The sequence below is a fragment of the Marmota flaviventris genome, chromosome 19 (assembly GCF_047511675.1).
Source record: "Marmota flaviventris isolate mMarFla1 chromosome 19, mMarFla1.hap1, whole genome shotgun sequence".
Lineage (NCBI taxonomy): Eukaryota > Metazoa > Chordata > Mammalia > Rodentia > Sciuridae > Marmota > Marmota flaviventris.
Window position 1 is genome coordinate 27,171,529 of NC_092516.1, and position 21,235 is coordinate 27,192,763.

The 21,235-nt window shown below is 62.9% G+C and overlaps 1 protein-coding gene across 4 annotated transcripts in view; it reads right to left on the bottom strand.

Moving 5' to 3' along the window:
* Gtf2ird1 (GTF2I repeat domain containing 1) overlaps positions 1–21,235 on the bottom strand; it is an 80,493-nt gene that overhangs the window by 15,917 nt on the left and 43,341 nt on the right. The window contains exons 9-22 of one of the 4 annotated variants that reach the window (XM_027948541.2): positions 20,304–20,487; positions 15,889–15,914; positions 15,016–15,124; positions 14,373–14,410; positions 13,867–13,947; positions 13,296–13,385; positions 9,602–9,649; positions 8,778–8,843; positions 8,334–8,517; positions 5,992–6,041; positions 5,757–5,813; positions 4,430–4,513; positions 1,439–1,622; positions 1,000–1,028 (exon numbers count right to left, since the gene is read on the bottom strand). In XM_027948541.2, coding sequence (XP_027804342.2) covers positions 1,000–1,028; positions 1,439–1,622; positions 4,430–4,513; positions 5,757–5,813; positions 5,992–6,041; positions 8,334–8,517; positions 8,778–8,843; positions 9,602–9,649; positions 13,296–13,385; positions 13,867–13,947; positions 14,373–14,410; positions 15,016–15,124; positions 15,889–15,914; positions 20,304–20,487 — 1,230 coding nt within the window. Of the gene's footprint in view, positions 1–999; positions 1,029–1,438; positions 1,623–4,429; positions 4,514–5,756; positions 5,814–5,991; positions 6,042–8,333; positions 8,518–8,777; positions 8,844–9,577; positions 9,650–13,295; positions 13,386–13,866; positions 13,948–14,372; positions 14,411–15,015; positions 15,125–15,888; positions 15,915–20,303; positions 20,488–21,235 lie in introns of all 4 variants that reach the window. The other 3 variants (XM_071605400.1, XM_071605402.1, XM_071605401.1) reach the window with 3 other exon arrangements.

Here is a 21,235-nt window from a genome sequence, read left to right on the forward strand (position 1 = left end):
ACCAACGCCAACGGGGCTGAGTCCCACAAGGCGACACCCTGCAGGGGCCGGCCAGCGCTGGGCCGCGATGCGAGCCCCAAGTTAGGAGGACAGAGAGCACAGAGATCTCGCGGTCCCCGGCAGGGCGGTCCCCGGGAAGCCCTGGGAGGCATGTCCAGGACCCTGGCTGGTGCACAGGAGGCTCTGCAAGTGCACCCCGTGATGCCGTCATGATCCTGTGACGGTCACTTCCCGGCCCTGTCCTGCTGTCCCCATCCTGCTTCCTGGGGAAACGCTCATTTCCGCTGTGGCGGCCTCACGGCCTCGGGCTCCGCTCTGGCCTGCCCAGGCCTCAGCAAGCTGGCGCCGGCACAGCCCCGCTGTGACAGGGGACTGGCTGCGACTGAGAGCCCAGTCTCCCCTCCGCAGTCTGAGGGGTCCTGGAGAGGCCTCCTCTCTGCCCACCCTGGTCACTCCAATCCCAGAACATGGCCCGGCCCTCCAAGTCCTCCAAAGAGGTATAAAGGTGCCCAGGGTAAATGTCCGGGTGGGCCAGCGCCAGGGAGCTCTGGACCTCAGGCACTCGGGCCACAGCTGCTACTCAAGCCGCCCATCCACTGCCACCTTCCTGAACCTCTCCATCCGAGGGCTCCGGAGACACAGCCGGGCTCTGGGGAGCCCCTGGAGCGGCTCAGCCTCCCCGTGCCCTCTCCGCCAGGACTCCCCTCTCCCTTGCCCCTCGTTGGGGTCCCTGCGCTGACAGGAGCTGTCACATCACTACCCGTCCCCCTGCGGAGGGCATGGTGTACTGAAGGGGTCAGCAGGGGCCTCGTCATCCAGGCAGCTGGCTCCCCATCTCACCACCAAGCTCGAGTCCCCACAGTCAGTTGAGGCAGGACTGCAGCCCAGCTCTGGTCCAGAGCCCAGAACCCATGTCCCACAGTGGACTCGGCTCCAACCTCTAGCCCCAGGACAGGGCCAGCCCCCCATGCCCAGTGCCCCTCCCGGCAGGCCTCTTACCAGGCTTGGGGATGAGTCCTTGAAAGGGCCTGGAAGAGAAAGAGAGGGGGCTCAGGGTGGGGGCGGGTGGACAGCAGGGAGCCACTGGGACACAGAGGCACTGGCCACGTCTGTGCGGGCTAGGAACTCTGGGGCCACCTCAGACCTCCTGTGGCACAGCCTGCATCTCATCAAGGACCCCAGGTGACTGTGTGCGTGGGATGAAGGCCTCTCTTGGAGCTAGGGAGCAAGGATGGGTGCCACTGGGCGGCGCTGAGCAGAAGGTGCTCAGAGGCCACCCCTGCTTTGGAGTGGTAGTGGGGTGGCCAGTTTAGGGAAAGCCAGTGGTCCATCTCCAGTCCCCCAGGATGGAGCGGGGAAGGCCCCCAACCAGCGGCGAGGCAGGATCCGGGGAAAGGCTCCACCCTGGCCAACCCTGCGTCCCCCCCTCCCCCGGCACCTGGTGACAGTGAACTTGATCTTGTCAGCCACAGCAAGGATCCTCTCCAGGTTCTGGGAACCGAAGGTGCAGGGTTTCCGGAACGGGATTCCCGGGGGCAGCCCCTCAATGATCACCGAGCCAGGGTTGCTCTTGATGCGCTTGTAGGGCACCTGGACGGGATACTTGATGCCCAGGGCCTCCCCTGTGGGCGAGAGGGACAGTCCTGACCATCAGGAAGGAGATGGTGCAGGTGTGCAGAGGGTGGACAGGGCCCTTGGGTGACAGGAGGGGAGCCGGGGGCTTTCTCAGCCTCAGAGCCAAGATCTGTGAGCCCCACTGGGGGATGCGTGCCTATGGCCCGGCTGCCTATGACAGGGACACGGCTTGGCCTGCCCTGGTTCTAGCAGGCACATTCCATCTGGGGGCGGGAGCACCAGGCCCAGCCAGCCAGGGTGCTGCCAGCACTCGGGCTGTCCCTAGTTTTTCGTCACTAACGCTCTGGGGAGGGCTGCAGCTCTCCACTCCAGCCAGCCTTTCCTCACAGCTGGACTGGTGCCTCCCAGGTTGGCGTGTCCCCAACCCACTGGGGGCCGTGGTGCTGGCCGCCGGGGGGCAGGTGTGGGTTCTCAGCCCTGGACACCCCACAGCTGACCTGAACATCCAGGGCTCAGCTGCACCTGGCCACCTCAGGAATCCCCTCCCCGAGGGCAGGAGCTAACTGAAAGTACCACCCCCAGCACTGCAGGACAGGGCTGGGCCGATGGGGCCAGGGACAATGGGGATGGGACAGATGAGATTTTTGGTGCAATGAGCTAATTTTCATCTCATGGACACTGGGAACTGCAGACCCTGTGTCCCTTTTTGCTCTGGCCTCCAAGAAGCTCAGAGCCCAAGGTGTGCGCTGCACCTGGCGAGCACGAGTCCTGTCTTTGTGCATCCTGGGTACCTGGCACTTCCCAGCTGCAGGGTCCTGTGATGGGGGTGTAGCTGGTGAGCCACAAAATCCGCCATTTTAAGGTGGATCCTCCAGTGGTTTATCAGTCACCAGGTTCGAGACTATTTCTACCATATCTCAATCTAGAACATTCTGTCTCCAAAGGGCAGGGCTGTGCCCCTCGGCAGCCCCTTCCCTTCCCCACTGCCTCCGTGGCCTCCAGCCTGTTCCGAGCTCCGTATCTGCCTGTGGCCGGCTGGTCCCTAGGCCATTACACACAGGCCCTTTTTGAGATGAAAATACACAACACGATAGATAAACAGATAAGTGTGATGGCCCTGGCCATGATGGCCGATGGCCTCCACGTTGGCCGAGCCAGGGGACACTTGTGGTTCTTTGAGCAAGTGTGGCCATGCTCCCCCTCAAAGTCTCTCCCTGCTTCTACCCTCCTCCTCTTTCTTTTCTGCTGCTGGGGACGGAACCCAGGGGCTGGAACCCAGGGGCACTTGACCTCCGAGAGCCACACCTGCAGACTGTTTTATTTTTTAATTGAGACAGGGCCTTGCTAAGTTGCTGAGGCTGGCCTTGAACTTGCGACCCTCCTGCTTCAGACTCCCGAGCTGCTGGGGTTCCAGGTGTGCCTGTCTTCTTTTCTTGGTGATGGGGACTGAACCCACGTGAGCTAAGACGCTGCGCCCCACCCAGCCCCGCCTTCTCCTTCATCCTTTTTTTTAAACAAAGACTATTATTTTACAGCAGTTTTAGATTCACAGTAAAATTGAGAGCAGGGAACAGAGAGCCCCACTACCCTGACCCCATGCAGAGCATCCCCAAGGAAGGGCTTCTGTGTCACAGCGGCTCATCTGTGACAAATGATGGATGGACCTACATGGACACATCATGACCACTCGGGGCTGGCCTGGCCTGTGGGAGGCCCTGGGCTCCCCAGCACCACATTAAATTAAAAAACAAACAAACAACAACAACAACAAAAAAGAAAAGTCCCCATATTTCTGTCACCACAGGTCCTCAGTCCCCAGGTGCTGTTGGCATCACAGATTCCAAGGGTTGGAACGTGTGAGGTACCTACAGCAAATGTGAGCATGTGGCAGCACTGCAGTGTCACACAGAGGGCTTCACTGCCCATGGGTGGCTCCTAGGCTGTCCCAGAGGCCGATTTTCGACAGCAGACTCCTTCGTCACCTGCCCGAGCGCGCCTCGCCCTTCAATCTCCTCCCCTAAGGGGAGCCCGTCACCTGTGTCCCGACTTCCCTCCTTGGTGGGGCTCGGCCCCTTCTCCCTGGCTAACAGCTGGAGTGTCCACACCATCTGCCTTCCCCCTTGCCACAATGACAGGTCAGGTAACCTGTGCCTGAGCCAAGGGGCGCTGACCATGCCCCTGAAGCAGGGATTGGGTAAGGAACAGACATGTGACTCAAAAAGGACCAATGAGAAACAAGGAGAGGGCTTTCAGGGAATTCTAGGAAATAAATGAACTGGCTCCCTGAGAATCTCAAGGAAGACCCAGCCCTCTCCTTCCCAAGCATGCAGAAGAGATGCCTGGAGCTGCTGCAGCCATTCTGCCGGCCTGAGGCTATGTCCACACCACAGAAACAGACAGCTAGGGCATGCCTGAGCTGCTGAATCCAGCTGATTCTGAAGGCTACCCTCCCACTGTACTTCCTATGTCATGACCCATGGCCAGCTGTACTGTCCACAGACAGCTTCACCAATACTTCTCCCACATCACACGCTCCTCTTAATGTTGCACTGATACTTCTCCATGCAGAACTGGAGCCTGTGGCCTTCCACTTGAACTTGGGTGGGCCCGCGTGTGTGCGTGAATGCGTGAGTTTCCGCATGTGTGAGGTGCTGGGAGTCAAACCCAGGCCCAGGCCTTGTGCACATGGTGAGTGCTCGCCCCTGAGCTGCGCCCCTTTCACGAGCTGTACCCCAGCCTAAGGTGAGCGCCCATTCTCTTGAGCAGACTGCTTTTTCTGCAGAGCTCCTGAGGTCCCTCACTGTCCGCCCTCTCTTACACACAGCCCTGGTGGAGGCGGGGCTGGGGCGCTCACCATACTTCTTGTTGAACAGGTCCTGCACTTGCTCCCGCAGCGTGTTGGCGATGTCGATCCGCGAGAGCCTGGCGTCGAAATTTTCTGCAAAGTGAAGACAATTATGGATTGAGGCTGCTGGAGGGAAGGCACTTGGCGGCGTTTAAGGAATGCGATTTTCTAATTAGGGGCGCTGCTTCCAGGGCCATTAGCAGGTCCTCGGAGCGCCCGGGAGCCCTTGGCATTAGCGCCTTGGCGGCGACGCGAGTGCTTCGAGGACGCAGGCTGTTGGGGCAACAGCAGCGAAGCCGGAGATTAGCTAATTGTTGACATTTGAAAAACCAAACACATAAACATGCCAGAGGTGGGCTCCAGGGCGGGCAGCCGGGGTCTTCTCTCCCGGGCACAGACGGGAGGGGACACGAGCTCAGCTGACTCAAGACTCCTGAGTGGTGTGGGACGGGGCCCAAGAGGCAGGAGGCCGCCTGGTGACCCTGGTGACCCTGCACGCCCTGCAGTGTCCCTGGAGGACCTTCCTATGCCAGCAGGTGCAGTGTGGCGGGGTGCAGGGAGGACAAAGAAGGGACCTCTGTGCTTGGGGGGACCCTGGCCAGGTTCAGTGTGGGGCCAAGGGGTGAGGCAAGAACACGAGATCCCCTCGTCACAGAATGTCCCAGATGCCCTGGTAGGACAGTGACCAGGGCAATAAGCAGCATCCCTGTGATCTGGGCCTCCCTGGCCCCCCCACTCCCAGGACTGAACCCGCTGACCACTCGCTGCTCAGAGGCATGGAGACCACACAAAGTCATCTGGGGACACCCACCCCTGGGGACTCACAGCCACACTGCTAGTTCCTTGGAGTTGCCTGGACACAGGGATGTGGACAGTGATTTCCAGTCATTGCCACCATGGCAGGGATGGGCCCCCCTCAGGCTGGGCCTCCCTGGGTCACGGCCTATCTCCCCAGGACCCTGGCCCCTTCCGGCTCCCATGGCCCTACCCGAGCCTTTGTGCCAGTGCCCCGGCCACCCTGGCCCTCCTTCCTCATGCCGAGGCCCAGCCCGGCCCAGCCCTCCTCCTCCAGGGGGGCCTCCCTGCCTTGGAACCTTTGCCTACTTCAAAGCCTGGAGGACATGGTGACTGCTGGGGACAGGGCAGTGGCTCGGGCCCAGCCAGGGGTGGACACCACGCACCCTGTGCCTGGCCTTCCCCAGACCTGCCTGCGGAATCTAGCTGGAGCTGGCAGGTGACAGTCTGGCCCAGAGGCCAGCCCGGCTGGCTTGGTCCCCCAGCCTAGCCCCCGACCCGGTCAAGGTCACGGTGCCTGGCCAGCTGACCTCAACCTTACCTTGAAAGCCCTGTCTCTTCAGGCTCTCGTCCACAAGGGGGTCCCCGGGGTCCCTCTCTGGGGGCGGGGGAAGAGAAGCCAGGGTGAGAAGGCTCTGGGACCTGAGGTGGCACTGCCAGCAGGGCAAGCCCCATGGGGGGTCCCGGGGAGGAGGACGGGACAGAGGAAGCAGGAGGTGGCCTAGCAGAGGCCTGGCACCCGCCCACACCGCCCGCGCCTCGCCCAGGACGGGTACCTTGGCTGTCCACCACAGGCTCCTTGACACCCTCCGTGAGCAGCTCAGGCCTGGAAGACACAAGCACAGCTGTCACCTGGGCCCCTCGCACCCAGGCCCTCCTCACACCCAGGCCCCTCCTCGCACCCAGGGCAGCCTACCCTCCCCGGGCCTCGGTCTCCACATCAGCACTGGGTCCTGCTGACCTATGGGTAATCTGGGGGCCACACCAGGCACTGAGGAGCCAGTGGGGGACAAGACCCTCTAGGGTCCTGCCCTGGTGGGTGACACCCTCACCTGGGGGATCCAGGACGTCACTTAATTGCCACAGCCAAGGGCTGGAGCAAGCAGCTGGGGCGGGGGGTTCTGATGCCCAATGCGGGAGTCCAGCACAGCCTGGGTCCAGCCTGGCTGGCCTGCATGGAGGGTGGGCTTCGGGCACTGAGGAGTTGCGGGCAGGGCTGGGGACGGGGCCTGGTTGTGCAGGGATGTATCAGGGTAGGACCTGCCCGCTCTCTGCCACAGGGGTGCCCAGGATTGAGGATTTGGCACCCTCTGGCCGAGGGCACCTCCTGGGCACCAGCCAGTGTCCAGTGCACCCTGGGCTCTCGGGGCCAGGGCTGGTAGGAATGAGGACTGCAGCCTCGGGAGCTGGAGAGGGCCCTACACTTGGGCCTCTTCTCTTCAGGGGGAGACTGATGGCTCCTCCAGGGGGCCTCAGGGAGCTGGTAGCTGGCCAGGGCTCCCGGGCCAGGGCCACTTGGGTCCCCATCGAGCAGCTGAGCAACCTGCCAGAGGCCCCAAGGACTGAGGGCGGCCTTAACCCCAGAAGGCTACCTCTCCAGCCTGCACAGCCACCAGCTAAGCGGCCTCCCTTTCCAAACAGAGGGCGGGGAGGCCACGGGGATCTTTGTTTTCTAGTTTTTGCAGCGAGGGGGACCCCTAAGGCCTCAGGCAGGTTACTCAAGCTCCACCGCTGAGCTCCATCCCAGCCCTTGTCTTCTGAGAGAGGCTACTAAGCTGTTATCCTCCCGCCTCAGCCTCCTGAGCCACTGGAATCCAGGCTTGCGCCACCTCCCCAGTCAGGATTTTTCTTCTTAATTTTTTCCTGTTTATTTTTATTCTGTGTAGCACTGGGGACTGAAGCCAGGGCGCTGCACCACCGAGTGGCACCCACAACCTCTTCTGCCTGCCTCTGGCCTGCGAGTCCGTTCCCTAGCCGCCTTCCCTCCCCGAAGGCCCCCACCCCTCCAGCAACAAGTCAGGTCTCTGCCCCAGGGTGCCTCCCTGGACGGTTCCCAGGTCCCCTCTGCCTCCCACCCTGAGCCACACCCCCTTCCCAGCATTCAGCTCTGCCTGGCACTATGCTAGGGGTTTTTTGGGGTACTGGGGATTGAACCCAGGGTCACTCAGCCACTGAGAAACATATATTATATATTATATTTTATGCAGAGACAGGGCCTCACTGAGTTGCTTAGGGCCTCCTTTTGCTGAGGTTTTGCTTAGGCCTCAGCCTCCCGAGCTGCTGGGATTATAGGCGTGTGCTACCGCGCCAGGCTTAGGCCGTGGTTTGGCAGTGGATAGTCCACTGGCTGGCAGGAGTTGGTGGCTGTCCCTGCTGGGTTGTGGCCAGCACCTGTGGGTGCTCAGGACTTTGGCTGAAGGTCAGGACCCCGTGTCTACTGTTTGCATCTTCTGAAGCGCCCCGCTGGGTGGACCCCAGGTCCCGCAGGACCCTGCCCAGGGCCCCCAGCCTGCCACTTGGCGTGAATGAGGCCGAGGCTCCCGGCCAGGGCCCTGCTGCCCGCAAACTCGGCCTCGGGACTCCCCTCACCACTCTGCCAAACCAGCCTGAACAAAACCCAGGAGGGACAGGGACAAAACAAGAGACCCTGCCCACCCCCCCAACCGCTCACTCTGTAGCAGCCACTGCCCCTTCCAGAGGGACACTGACCCCTGCAGGGACACAGGACGAATTGGTGGGTGCTGCAGGGATCTTTGCAGACAAAAATGGAGTGCCCGAGGCGCAGGACCCAGAAGACACTGCCAGACTCTCCAACCCTGACACACAGCAATGCCCCCTTGTCCCAGAGGGCGGGTAAGCCAGCAGGCACATTCCCGTCCCCAGCTGGGCCACCTGGGACTGCCTGCCTGAGGCTGGGACAGGGGTCGGTCTGGCAGCAGCAACAGGCTGGGCGGGGGGACCTGGTGCCTGCCCAACGATGGCTGGACCCCTTTAACACTTTTAATGACCACTTGTTTGAAAACAAAGGGGGGTCTTTGCCAATCTGTAGAGGGAGGTGCTTGGTACTGCTGCTGGGCGCTGGGTGCCGGGTGGTGTCCCCGGGCACAGGCGGCCTTACCTCTTGATGACGAACTGGATGCTGTTGCTGGCCTCCAGAATCTTGCGGAGCTTGGCGATCCCGAAGCAGTTGGGCCTGCGGAGGGAGATGCCTTCAGGCAGCCCCACCACAAACAGCTCCTCGGGGTGCATCAGGAACTTGGAGTAGGGCACCTTGACGGGCTCCGAGATGCCAATGGCCTTGGCTGCAGAGACACGGCTGCTGTAGGGGCACCCAGGGCCGCAGGGTCACGAGCCTCAGCCCATCCCCCACGCCTGTGTGGGGCGCCGGCGGCCAGAGCCCTTTAGTCCAGCGCTCAGTGACCCTGTGGACCTGCCCGGGGAAGGAGCAGGGGCCAGCCACCAGGCCAATGGGCAGCATGGCAGAGGGTGGGATACCTGGAGATGGGGACATGGCGGGTGGCCCCTCTCGGTGGCAGGTCCCAGCCCGGCCACCCTTGCTCACCATATCGAGAGTTGAAGAGCAGCTCCACCTGCTTCCGCAGCGGCCGGATGACGTCCCCGGGGCTGTCTGCAGGGGGGAGAGGAGCTTCGTGAGCCTCACTGCCTCTGCCCCAGCTCTGCAGTCACCAGGCGCCACCCTGCGGGGACCCCGGAGCGGGGAAGTGGGGGTGGGGCGGGCAATCTATGTGCTCAGAAGTGGTCACTCCTGGGCAGGCGGGTCCACTCCTGAGCTTGCCCACCTGATGGCAAAATCAGCCCGAGTGGACTAGGAACAGCACTGGGCCTCTCTAGGGAGGCAGCGCTGTGTGGAGTAAGTGACCAGCTGGGCACTGTATGGAGTAAGCCTGCAATTTGAGCCCGCCGCCACCAGGTGGCAGTGGGCCTCTGTGGCTACTTCAGGGCTCCCCGGCCAGGCTGGGTTTGGGGACTGAGGCTTCTGTCACTCACCCACTCCAGGGGCAGGCACCCCAGAGATAAAACAGATCCCTCTCCCTGCGGCCTCCCTCCTGTCCTGCCCCCTTCTCAGATGCCTTCCCTCAATGCCTACAGGCCTCAAAGCCAAGCCGGTGATTTCAGGCCTGAATCCCACTCCCTCTGCCCAGCCTCAGGGCAGTGTGTGGAGCAACTCAGGAAAGAACACCATGACCATGACCCTGATTGCCCTTATAGGGAGGAGCGGTGGGCTCTGGGCAGGTCTAAGAGCTCAGCCCACCAGCACCCCCAAAGGGGGATGTCCGAGAGACGGGGTGCAGAGCAGAGCCAGGGACAAGGGAAGGGGAGGGGTCGCGTGGGGACGGGTACCGTGGGAGGTGCACAGGGCCTCACCCTCCACGGGCCTCTCTTCTGGCCGTGGGTCCTCACTGGGGCCTTTCTCTAGAAGAGAACAGAGAGACAAATAAAATAATAATACTAAAAAATCAGACAAAAGAGAAAAAAATATCAGAGAGGACATGGGGAGCCGTGCCTGTCACCTCCTGGTCCCTGCACGGCCAAAGGCAGGTCACGATACCCCCAGAGGGGACCAGTGCCCCGCTCCACTCAGGGAGCCTTAGAAGGGAGTCGGGGACTGCTGGACGTGCGTCCCCAGGGGCCACCCCTGAGCCACTGTGTCCCAGGGGTGAGCATATACAGGAGAAAACGTCCCATCCTCCTGGTGTGCCAGAGACAGCATGAGACAGGACAGTGAGGGGCAGGCGGGGCCCAGGGGCCTGACAAGGCGGCCCTGCAGCTGCTGGGGCTCAGGAACTGACCCAGGAAGCCAGCGCCTGTCCCGCTGGGCACCCTGGACCCAAGGTCTCTGTCCCTGTCCCTCCAGTTCCTCTCTCCTGCAGTGAGGGGCAGGGCTTCCTCCGAACATCCCTGCTGACTCCTCAGAGGACCCTCTGGGGCCTCTCCCCATCTCACCCAACAGGACGGGTCAGCCCGCAGGAGAGGACGGCACAGGGAGCGGGAGGGCCGCAGGCTGTCCCTCGTGCCTTGGCCCACTCCCTTCTTCTCCATACGCACAGCCCATCTCCCGGTCCCTCTGAAGAGGGCGGCTTTCTCCTGTTCCCCGTCTGTCATTTTGCTTTAGGACCTGCCATCGCCGCACCCTCAGGGCAGAAGGAAAGTCCCCTTTACCCCTATGCAGCAAGGGACCCACCTCGTCCCCAGACGCTGCCCATCATCAGTGAGGGCCGGAGGTGAGCGCCATGTTGGCGTGGGTGAGGGTCCCCTGCTGGCCCTGGGGGGCTGGAAAGGGAGGTTTCCTGAGGGAGGGGACCTGGGTGGACCAGTGTGCAGAGGGGGAGCAGCCCAGAGGACAAGCTGGGAGGCTGGGCTCCTGGCCTCCTCTCCAGGGCTGACCTGGGGGCCAGAGGGGCTGTCATCATGTGGGGGATGGCGTGGCCAGTGGTGCACAAGCTGCTCCCACCCTCAGGGGCCCGTGGCAGCCACCACTGCACCTGAGCTGGGGGGTGGGCCAGGCTGGGCCAGGCCGGGGAACTCGGGGATGCGCAGCCTCAGGACTCCTGGCCGGGAGGACGCCCCTTGGGAAGGAGGAGGAGGATCCCGGGAGAGCTGGCAGGTCAAGACCTGCTCCCCACTGACCAAGGGGGCTGAGCCGACTCTGGCTGCAGGAGACGACACCCCGGGAAGTGCTCTCAGGGACAGTGTCCCGGCTCACACCTGCTCAGCTGCTCTCACCCTGAGGCCCATGACACCCATAGTCCCAAGTCTACCCAAGCTCGGCTGTGGCCCTGGGGCCCCCAGGACACACAAGTGACCCAGGGTCTTGGCTACTAAGCTAAATCCTCAGCTCCTTCATGATTTTTATTTTAAGACAGGGTCTCTATAAGTTGCCCAGGCTGGCCGTGAACTCACGATCCTCACGAGTAGCCGGGAGCCTGGGCGTGCACAAACACCCTGGCAATATCACATACTTGTTAATGGTGACGGAAAGTGGACCGTCACGGTCAGTTTTGAAGGGGCACCTTGGAATGAGCTCTGGAAATGGAGGGGCTGCAAACCTGGGTTCCAGTCCAGGGCTAAGGCTCGGGGATGTGGTGGGGGAGCTGATCAGCCTCGCTGACGCCGTGTCTGCCCTGCCAAGCCGAAGGGGGGTTTTGCCTTGGGAAAGGCACTGAGTGTTTCTATGGGGGCCGCAGGCATCGGGCTGTGCCCGACGGAGCTCCCATGGGCTTCTGTGGTCTCAGCCAGGTGTCCTGTGACCCCTCAGCGGCGAGGCCACCCTGGCAGCTTGCTCTGTCTCAGGGTCCACTGATGTCCCCACATGGCTCCACCTCGGGCAGCTGTCAAGTCTGGTCATGCCCAACCTGCACCTGGACAAGTCCTGTTGCCTCCGTTCCCAAGGTACTCAAATGTCCCAGCGGTCAGGAGAGGTGCAGGGGAGCCCTGGACTCAGGGTGGTCTGGTTCCAGTACCTCTTGTTCCTTCCTGGGTGGGGATGCCTGAGCGACCCACGAGGAAAACCCACCGCGGCCCTTCCTCTCCCTCCACGGGCACTGAGTGGGCTCCCGGGGCTGCTCATAGTGGCCATGTCAGTGTCCACCAGGGGGACTGTTAATGGTCCTCTGACAGCTGGACAGGCTTTTCCTCATACGTCACTGTCACCATCAACACTGCCACTGTCACCTTTGTGTGAAAACACTACCCATGGCTGCAGATGTCACTTCCTGGACTGGATTCCTGGAGCCACTAGAGGGTGCTCATTTTTATGGCTCTTCAAGGTGATGAGTTTCCTCCAAAACCATCTTGCGGAATTCGCCTCCTCCCGTCCCCAGGTGCTCGGATGCCAGTGTCCCCACGAGCGCCCGTCCCCCTGTGGTGCCTCCTCTCGGGTGCCCGTTTGTGGCGTCTCTCCTTTGCTGTGGCATCTTACTCTGGCCGTGGTGGAACTTCAGAACCACCGTCCAGATCCCTGAGCAAGGAAGCGCTCCTCCCCAGCCACGGGGAGGGACCTCTGCAGAGGTCACGCCCTCCCAGAGCAGCCCTTCCCTGTGGACTGAGGTGGGACAGAATGGCCAGGACCCCTCAGTCCTCCTCAGCATGACTCCAGGGACCCAGAGCTCCTGAAGGGGACGGCCGCTGGGGCTGCTTCCTGGCTTGGCTTCTCCCGGGCCTCTGTGGCCACAGGGGTCAAGGTCAAGGGCAGCCCCTAATGTGTACCCACGGTAGAGCGGCTATCCCAGGACACGCCCTGATGCTCGTCCTCAGACAGCTTGTTGCGTGTTCCGGAACAAGACCCTGGTGCACAACCAGGCCCTGGAGGAACCCGCACTGCGGGCCTCACCCGCTCCAGGGAAGGCCAGGTCCCGGCCTCCGGGAGGCTGTGGGAGCCTCTCCGGGGAGCTGTGGTCCACCAGCTGCTGGCTTCCCTAGCTGTGCTGGAGTCCACTAACTCCCCTGGTGACACCACTTGACTCCTAATCCAAAAGCTCCAAATCCCCAAACCTTGCACCCCGTAGGATGCCACGGGGGAGACTCCACACTATGAAACTGCTTCATCCACAGAATTATTTAAAATATAAACACAGTGTTAACATACTTTATATACAACCAGAGATAATGGAAAATTGTGCTGCATACATGTAGTAAGAATTGTAATGCATTCTGCTGTTATTTATTTTTTAAAAAAATCAATAAAAAATAAATAAAACAGTTTTGGGTGGCTAATATATATATATATAAAGATATGCTGTCCATCTACAACAACAACAACAACAAAAAAAAAAGTACTCAGGGTGTAGTTCAGAGAGCAGCCCCGGGTCCCGTTCCCAGAACCACAGAAAACAAACAAATAAAGACAAAAACCGTCAAAACCACCTCTGGCTTTGTGTAAGGTCAGCTCTGTCCTCAGGCTCAGGTTCAAGGTCTCACCATTATGTCAAATATTTCAAAATTGAACGTATACATCTGTCACGCCTGGTCTGAGCGTCTCAGCCTGACTGGGTGGCCTCTAAAGGCGCCCGGCACCGGGAGCGCCTCCCTCGGGTGCGCCCACTGGCCACCGTCCACTTACCGGGCAGCATCTCCATCCCATAACCAGAGTCCTCCGAGGGCAGGTGCCCAGGCATGGAGTCCGTCATTTCTTCAGAGGTGGGTGAAGGGTCTGCAGAGAGAATCCCAAACAACAAGGGCGCTTTCCGCCTGCTCTCCTGTCAGGGTTCCTCAGGGTCCCCGTGGGCCCAGCAGGCCCACAGACCAGGACACGTGGAGGAAGCCGTGCCCTAGAGTGCAAGGACCAGCGGTGCCCGGGCTGGGCAGGTCCAGTGGCTGGCCCCATGCCACCCCTGGAGGCCATGCACACCCTGCCTCACAGAAAGGGGGTGAGGCTCAGACTGCCCCCACCTTCTTCCTCCTTGTCCAGCCTCCCAAGTGCCAGGAGCCAGGCCAGCCTGGCGAAGGTCAGGGTGACTTTCAGGAGAGTCCAAGGAGGGAGCAATAGCTCCCTCCATGGCCAGGGGCTGGCCAAGCTTCCCTGACACCCTGACGGCCATCAGGATGGACGCGGGAGAGTGGCCTGGGGACTGTGACGCCAGCAGCTTGGCTTGGCAGGTCCAGCAGGCACAGCACTGACCTCAGGGCCTCACCTGGGACAGTGACCTGAATGATGTCCAGATCCTCGGGCTCAATCTTGATGGGCCTCAGGATGCCCAGCTCCCCGGAGGTTCCTGAAAGGAGAAAATGGGGGACTGGTCAGGTCTGGGTATGAGCCCGGCAGGCAGGGAGGGTAGTTCCAGAACCTTCTTACATCTGACTTGCTAGTAAGCCCTGAGGAATGTTCTGCCCGTGCCCTGGCTCCTGCCCAAGACCAGGAATGGAGGGCGGGCAGGCCTCAGGCCTGACTGGCGTCCCCAGGTCTCAGACCTGGCAATGAGGTCCGGAGACGGAGCTGCCTGTCCACGGACACAGGGGGCAGGACCCCGGTCTCCAGCCCTCCCTGGACTTCCCAGCATGCCCTCTCCCTCAGGGTGGGCAAAGCGCATCCCAGCTGCCTGGGCTCATCTGGACTGCTCTCCCCAGGGCTGCCCGCTGGGGCTGTGCCACCCCCCATGCCCGCAGGCCCAGGACCCACCCGGGGCCCTGCCCTTCTCACCGGGCCCACAGTCTTCTGAGACGCTGCCTTTGTCTGACCTGGGGAAAAAGCCAGGAAATGACCAGGTGTTGGCCTTGGGCAGGACCCTCCTGCCTGTCAGGAGCCCACAGTGGACACCTCTTCAAAGCACCCCCAGCCGCGTCACCGTGGCGCTCCCCACCCCATGACAGCCAGGCTCCCCGCATCGTGCTCTGGCCACAGTCCTGCTGAGCTCTGCTCCCCTCCCACCAGGGGAAGCTCCAGGTCCAGGGACCAGGACCGACCAGGCTGGAGGCCTCAGGCCCAGCTGTACAGGGCTGGAAGGCCGGCGGTGACCCGGGCTGGAGCTCAGGGCCGGGGCCTGGGGGTGAGGACCAGGCCGTGCAGAGTGCAGACTGGCCTTGGCATTCAGGACAGGTGGCCGCCCCAGGGTGGGTATTCAGGGGAGGTGGCTGAGACGGTGACACCCGGCTCGTCCTCAGGGATGTGCAGTCTCCAGGGGGAAGGGAGCAGGGGGTCCATCTCCTCAGCCCCCCATGGACCCTCCCTGGCCTGCGGAGAGTGTGTGCGGGGTCTGTGGCCTGAGGTGACCTGCAGGCCTGCTGGGGGACGTCGGCTGGTGGAGCCTCCCCGGGCCCAGCCCAGAGCTGGGGGGGGGCCTCACCGAGCAGTCGCAGCCAGGTCGAGCATGGTGGCCCTGGGGACCTCTGCCGAGGTGTCCTCTGGTGGGCTGGCAGGCTCCAGCTTCGTGGGGTCTTTGGTAAACTTGTTCCCTGGAGGGAAAGGCTGGGGTCACCTGGCAGCCTCTGTTCGAAGGTCCTGAGGGAACCCCTGATGTGGGGGGGTCTGGCCTCTGTCCCTCCTCGTGGTCTTTGTGTCCAGTCAACAGCCTACAAGGGGTCCTAGGGAGAGGAATCTCCCCTGGGAGCAGGAACAGTGGCCCAGTGCCAGGACAGGTCAGAGGGCAGAGGAGACAGAGGTCTAGCTCGGGTGCCCGTCCCTCTCTGGAGGCTCTATGACCCAGAGAACTTGCTCATCGGGAGCCCTGGAGAAGGGGGGGCTCCCCAGGCTGTGCCCAGGACCACGCCGTCCCTTCAGCTATGCCGGGAAGGAGGGAGGGGGTTCTCTCATCATTCCTCCGGGTAAAACGGAGGTCACAAGCTGGTTGGGGGGCTGCACCCCGACACCTGTGTGGCTGGGCAGAGGCTGTCCCTCTTCCCAAGAGGCGTCTGGGCTCTGAGCCACTGAGCCGCATGAGAGCCAGGCCCCTCTACCCGGCTGGGCTCAGTCCCTTCCTCCGTTCGTGGGACAGCAGCGAGGCCACCTCCCGGGACGGCTAGCAGCTATTAGTGCCCAGCAAGCACCACTTGGCTCCACTGGGCCCCACCACAGGGGTTCCAGACGGTTGGCACCTGACAGCCTGGGGCCCACGGTGGTCCCAGGACGCAGAAGCCACAGCCCAAGAGAACGGGATGCAGAATAAGCTCAGCTCGGGTCAACTCAGGGGCTCTAGAAGGGTCCAGAGAGTGTCCCTTACCTGTGAAGATTCGCTCATCAAACATCCTGGGGAGAGAGGAGAGATGGGTGAGGGGGATCGTCGAGGGCTCTCCGGGGCTCAGAGAGTGCCAGGGGATGGCCACTGGGTCCCACCTGCACCTCCCCAGCCTCAGGCTAGGCACCAGGGTGGGTGAGGGCACAGCCCAGACCTCAAACACCTTCCACTGTTTCTGCACGGCCAGGGACACCTGGGCCAGCCCCTGGTGCCCCTGGAGGGCTCATGGGTGCCAGGGCCTCCGCCAGCCCCCAGCTCTCCTTGGCCACAGTGAATGATTCCAAAGTCCCTTTCTTTCTTTCTTTTTTCTTTTTTTTTTGGTAGCGGGTTTTGAACTCAGGGGCACTCAAACATGAGCCACACCCCAGCCCTGTTTTGTATTTTATTAGAGACAGGGTCTCACTGAGCTGCTTGGGGCCTCGCTGTTGCTGAGGCTGGCTTTGAACTCGTGATCCTCCTGCCTCAGCCTCCTGAGCCACTGGGATGTGCCACTGCGCCTGGCTCCAAAGTCCCTTTCCCAGGGACCCTCCATTACAAACCCTTTGTTCGCTTATCCTACGAGCTTCTGACACCACCTGCCTCTCAGGGACCCCACCAGGCCTGGGGAGGGACCGTGGTAACGTGGAGTGACCTGCAGGGCCTCAGCTGTGTCTCAGAAGCCAAGGGGACCCAAGCAGGGGGCAGCTGACCGGTACCCGAGGAAGGGCCTGAGCTTGGGTGAGAGGGTGAGGCCCGAGGGTGAGGCCGGAGGGCAGGGCAGGACGCAGGGTAGGACCCAGGCTAGGCCTCCCCCTTGGGGACACCGGGCCCCAGGGCCCCACAGGGTCAGACACAAGTGGACGGGTTGCAGAGGACCAGCCAGGGGCGGCTCGGTCAGCAGATAAGACGCCGGAAGCTCAGCCAAGTGGAGTAAAGGCCGGCGGGGGTGGGGCTCGTCACCTGAGCACACCTGTGCTCCCACTGTCCTAACCTGGGCCCTCACTGGGGTGGTGGGGCTGGCGGGAGGGAGGCCTGCAGCAGAGCCTCCCTTGGTCACTCAGGCTCCAGGTGACACGCGACAAGTGAAGGATGTCCAAGCTCAGCACTGGTCTGTGTCCCCAGGAGGGCCCAGCAGGATATTAACAGGTGAAAATAAGTCAGCCCTGGAGGCCCAGCCAGGGAGGCCATGTGGAGTCCAGGTGCGGCCTCCTGCTTTCCTGAGAGGTGGAGACCAGGCTGGCTCCCTGGGGCTCCTGGGACACACCCGTCTGCACCCACAGGCCCCATGGCAGTCACTCAGGGCCCCCTTCCTGAGGCCGCCTCAGCCCCACCTAGGGGGAGCGGCCACAGCACCCACCAGCAGGCCCAGGGGCTTCGTCATCTGAGGGGTTATTTATTAATCAGGGAGCGCAGGGCGGGGGCAGTGGGGCGGGGACGGCAGAGCAGGGCCCGCAGCTCCCTGGTCAGAGCCCTCCTGGGCGGCTGGACGGCCAGGCCCGCTCAGAGGACATGGGCTGAGGGGTGCTGCAGCCCTGAGTTCTGGAATCTTCTCCCATGTCTGCCTCGGGGAGCACGTCCGGCCCGATCTGAGTGCTCGCTCTGGGTCAGAAACACGGTCCTGGGCATCGGGCTGGGGTCCCGGCCCGAGCTGGGGTCCAGGGTGAGACTCGTAACCAGGCCAAGTTCAGGGGTCCCCTCAAGAGCGTCTGGACCTCACATGCCCAAAACAGGCCTGGGCCGGGTCGGGACTCCCGCCCGCTGCGTCCTGCGCCACCCACTGCCCACTCACCTCTGCCAGGACCATCGACTGTTCACTGGCACGTCGGGTGGGGGTAAGGGGACAGTGGGCGGGGCCCAGGACGCAGCAGCACCTCCTGTACCCGTCACAGTGTCCCAGGCACCACCCCAAGGCACAGACAGTCACCAGGTGGTTTTTCTGCCACTTTGGGGGTTGAACCTGGGGGCTCTACCACTGAGCGGCACTCCCAGGTCTCCCTGAGCTGCCCAGGGTGGCCTCGAGCTCGGGCTCCTCCTGCCTCAGCCTCTCGAGTCGCTGGGACCACAGGTGCCGGCCTGCGGCCTGGCCCCCGCCCCTAGCTCTAGACGGGCCCTGCTTTGCCCCAGGGGCCCTGGTCTCCTCCTGGGGAGGCCTCACGGGCTTCCTGGGCAGGTGCCACCCAGGGCCTGTGGGGCTGATGCATCCTTGACTCAATCCCTGGGTGTCGGCCCCCGAGGGCCGCTGTGGGCAGGAGGGGACTGAGTCTGCTGCCCTGTGATGTCGCCGGCACTGCCCAGGGAAGGCCCGTGGCTTCAGTGGGGGCACATATCGGTGAAGGACTGAGTGGGCTACAGTTTGGATCAAAGAATAGGGCACTCGAGTCCAGTCACAGCCGGGGCCTAAGCCCATGGAGAGGCACATCAGGGAACACAGGACTCCCCTTGCTGCCTTCTCCTCCCTGAACCTCCCAGCAGGAGTCAACTGAGAGAAAAGGACTTGATGGCAGCAAGAGAAACTGAAGCTAGCCCTAAGGAAGCACTGCCTGACAGAAAGTCTACAGAATGCAATTCACCTCCAGAATCAATCTGCAATGGGGACCCACGGTCCCGCTGAGAGGGCCCAAGAGATGGCCCAGACGCGCCCCAGCCCCGAGAGGAGTCTGCTAAGGTGGTGGTGGGGGCCACCTGCCGACAGAGGTCAGCTTCTTTCTGAATGAGGCCAGCGGGGGCTTTTAGAGGCAGAGGAGAGTGAGCCTTGAAGACAGACCGGTGGGACTCGGGCAGGGACAGAGAGGGAAGGCCCGAAGGCCTGAAGACCCGGGTGACCAGCTTGTGCCATGCTGCACCCAGGACTGGGAAGGAGACGCGGGCAGGGGACTGCAGACCCGCTGCCAGGCTGCACCCGGGGCTGGGGCAGGGCTGTACTGAGGCAGCCTGGACAGAGCTGGCCTCCTGGTGGCTGCCTTTTCCCCAGCCTCACAGGACCCCAGGGGCTGTCCCTCTGACCGCTGCTCCCCTGGGTCTCTCCTAGGCCTTGCTGAGGGACGGGTTTCCTCACTAAGCCGGGCTTCTGCCCCGAGTCCCTGACAAGTGACCTCGACTTGGGAGCCCCGGCCCCTGAGCAGCTGGCCGCAGGCACTGCGGGGACGCCCTGCTCGCTCCGATCATGGCCAGCGCCCTGAGCAGCCGCCCAGGTCCAGGACCCGGGTCAGTGCTTGGGAGAGCTGGGGCTGCCTCTGCCCCTGTGGGGGGAAGGCTGAAGCCAGGGAGACCACAGTGCCCGCCGCCCACGTCCCTAACCCCCCACACCGCATGGCAAACCGGCCACCTCTGCCTCACCCTCATGGGCCCGGGCAGCCCCCCCATCGCTGGCCATGGCCCCCTGGGGACCCCGGGCCCCTGCAGCCCAGGACCTGCCTTTGCCCAGCAGCCAGAGGGCGGGTCAGACCCCAGCCCCCGCCATGGCCCTTCCCGCGGGTGGGGGCGTCAGAGGTGACCCCAGCGGTCCTCTCCCTGCTCCCTGTGGCCCGCACACCACCCCTCGGCCTGGACCCTGCCCAGCTCTGGGAGGCAGCCCCTCCCCCACTCAGCTCCAGCTGACACAGGGACCTTCTCACAGGTGCCCGGCCACCCTGCGCAGTGCCCCGGTGCCCGTCCTTCGCGCATTACTACCCTGTTGATTTCTGCTCTTTCTCCCCTGCTCGGATGGAACCCGCCTCGCCCACGCTGGGCAGGGAAGTGCCCGCGCTGACCGCACCCAGCCGGCCTGGCTCACTTCTGAAGCCCTGAGACCAGACTGTGGGAAGCCAGCGCTCACTCACTCCCCCAGCGCCCACTGGGCACTGCGATGCCAGGGGCCACGCTGGGCACTGAGGATCAGCAAGGAGCACCACGGCCCGGCCCAGCTCCGTGGCATGACCGGGCCACGTGGAGGTGCACGTGGAACAGACCCCGGGGCCACAGGACCTCCAAGACAGACGCCGGGAAGTGGCCAGGGGCAGGGGGCTGGACGCTGTGTCCAAGGCCGCCCTTCCATCCCTACCCACATAAGAGGGGTCGCAGGAGGACTGGCTCTCCCTGGACAGGCGGCAGCTCTGGGAGGGGCAGCTGGGGGCTCCCAGGGGCTGCAGCTGAGTCCTCCCACCCACCTGGGCCCGGAGACATGGGCAAGCCAGGACGGCAGGCGGGGCAGCCCAATGGGAGGGTGTGAAGGGGCGGCTGGCCCAGCCAGGTGGAGCGCAGGCCGGCCAGTGAGGGCAAGGCCTCTGGTCTCCTTTAGGGGGAAGAGCACAGCTGCTCAGGTTGGGCACTGTGCCTCTACCTGATCCTCCAAGAGGCCCAGAAAGGGAGGCTACCCAGCAAGGCTGCTTTCCAGACTTGCCCGATCCCTGCTCAGCAGAGGCCCACCCCAGGCCAGCCCATACCTCTTGATGATGAAGTGGATGCTGTGTCTCTCCTCCAGGATCCGCTTCAGCTTGGGGACCCCGTACGTGCAGGGGCGCTTGAAGGGGATCTTGTCGGGGATGCCCACGATTTCCACAGCCTCGGGGTCGCAGGCGATCTTCCTGTAGGGGACGGGGACCATGTGGTCCAGGCCCAGGGCTTCCGCTGCAAGAGCAATGGCAAGGCTGAGTGCAAGCAAGGCCGCGGGACGCACGGGGCAGGGCCAAGCTCATGGGCCCCCAGCATCCAGCACCCTCCAGGTCGGTGCGGCGGCAGGACGTCAAATCACGCCCCTTGCTCTTTAAGAGATGTCCAGGGGCTCCCATCCCAGTGACACGCGAAGTCCTGCCATGAACCCATGAGCCGCTGTCACCCCTGACCTCGCCTGCCACTTTCTAGCCCTGGGCTTCCTCAGCCTGGTATCTCTGGAGCCTCGTGCCTCCCAGCCTTCAGCCACCTCAGGACCTTTGCATGGGGTCTTCCATCCGCCCTGGCCTCCCTCCCTCCTCTCAGCCTGGGATCCAGCCAGGGCTGGGCACAGAGTGTGCCTCCTGCACCACAGCTGAATGAAGGCCTGAAGAAAGCATGGGCTCCAGGTCAGCCCTGCGGGAGGACTGCACGCAGGTGTGTGCAGGTGTGTGCTGGTGTGCACAGGTGTGTCCTCTTCTCCTTTCACTCATCTTTCTAGAGGCTGGTGCTCAGCCACAGCAGGTGCTCAGGGTCTGGGCCTGGCGCGGCTCCCCTGCCCTGTCTCTCACAGCTGGGCCTGGCCGGTGCCCAGGGCCACTCCTACCCGCCGTCCTCACTCATTCACCCAAACACCTCCAGCACCCACACGTGCCAGGACCCGGGTTCCCCGGGCTGTGGAGGCCTCCGGGGACGAGCTGGCTGGGGCATGTGCCTTGGGACGGGC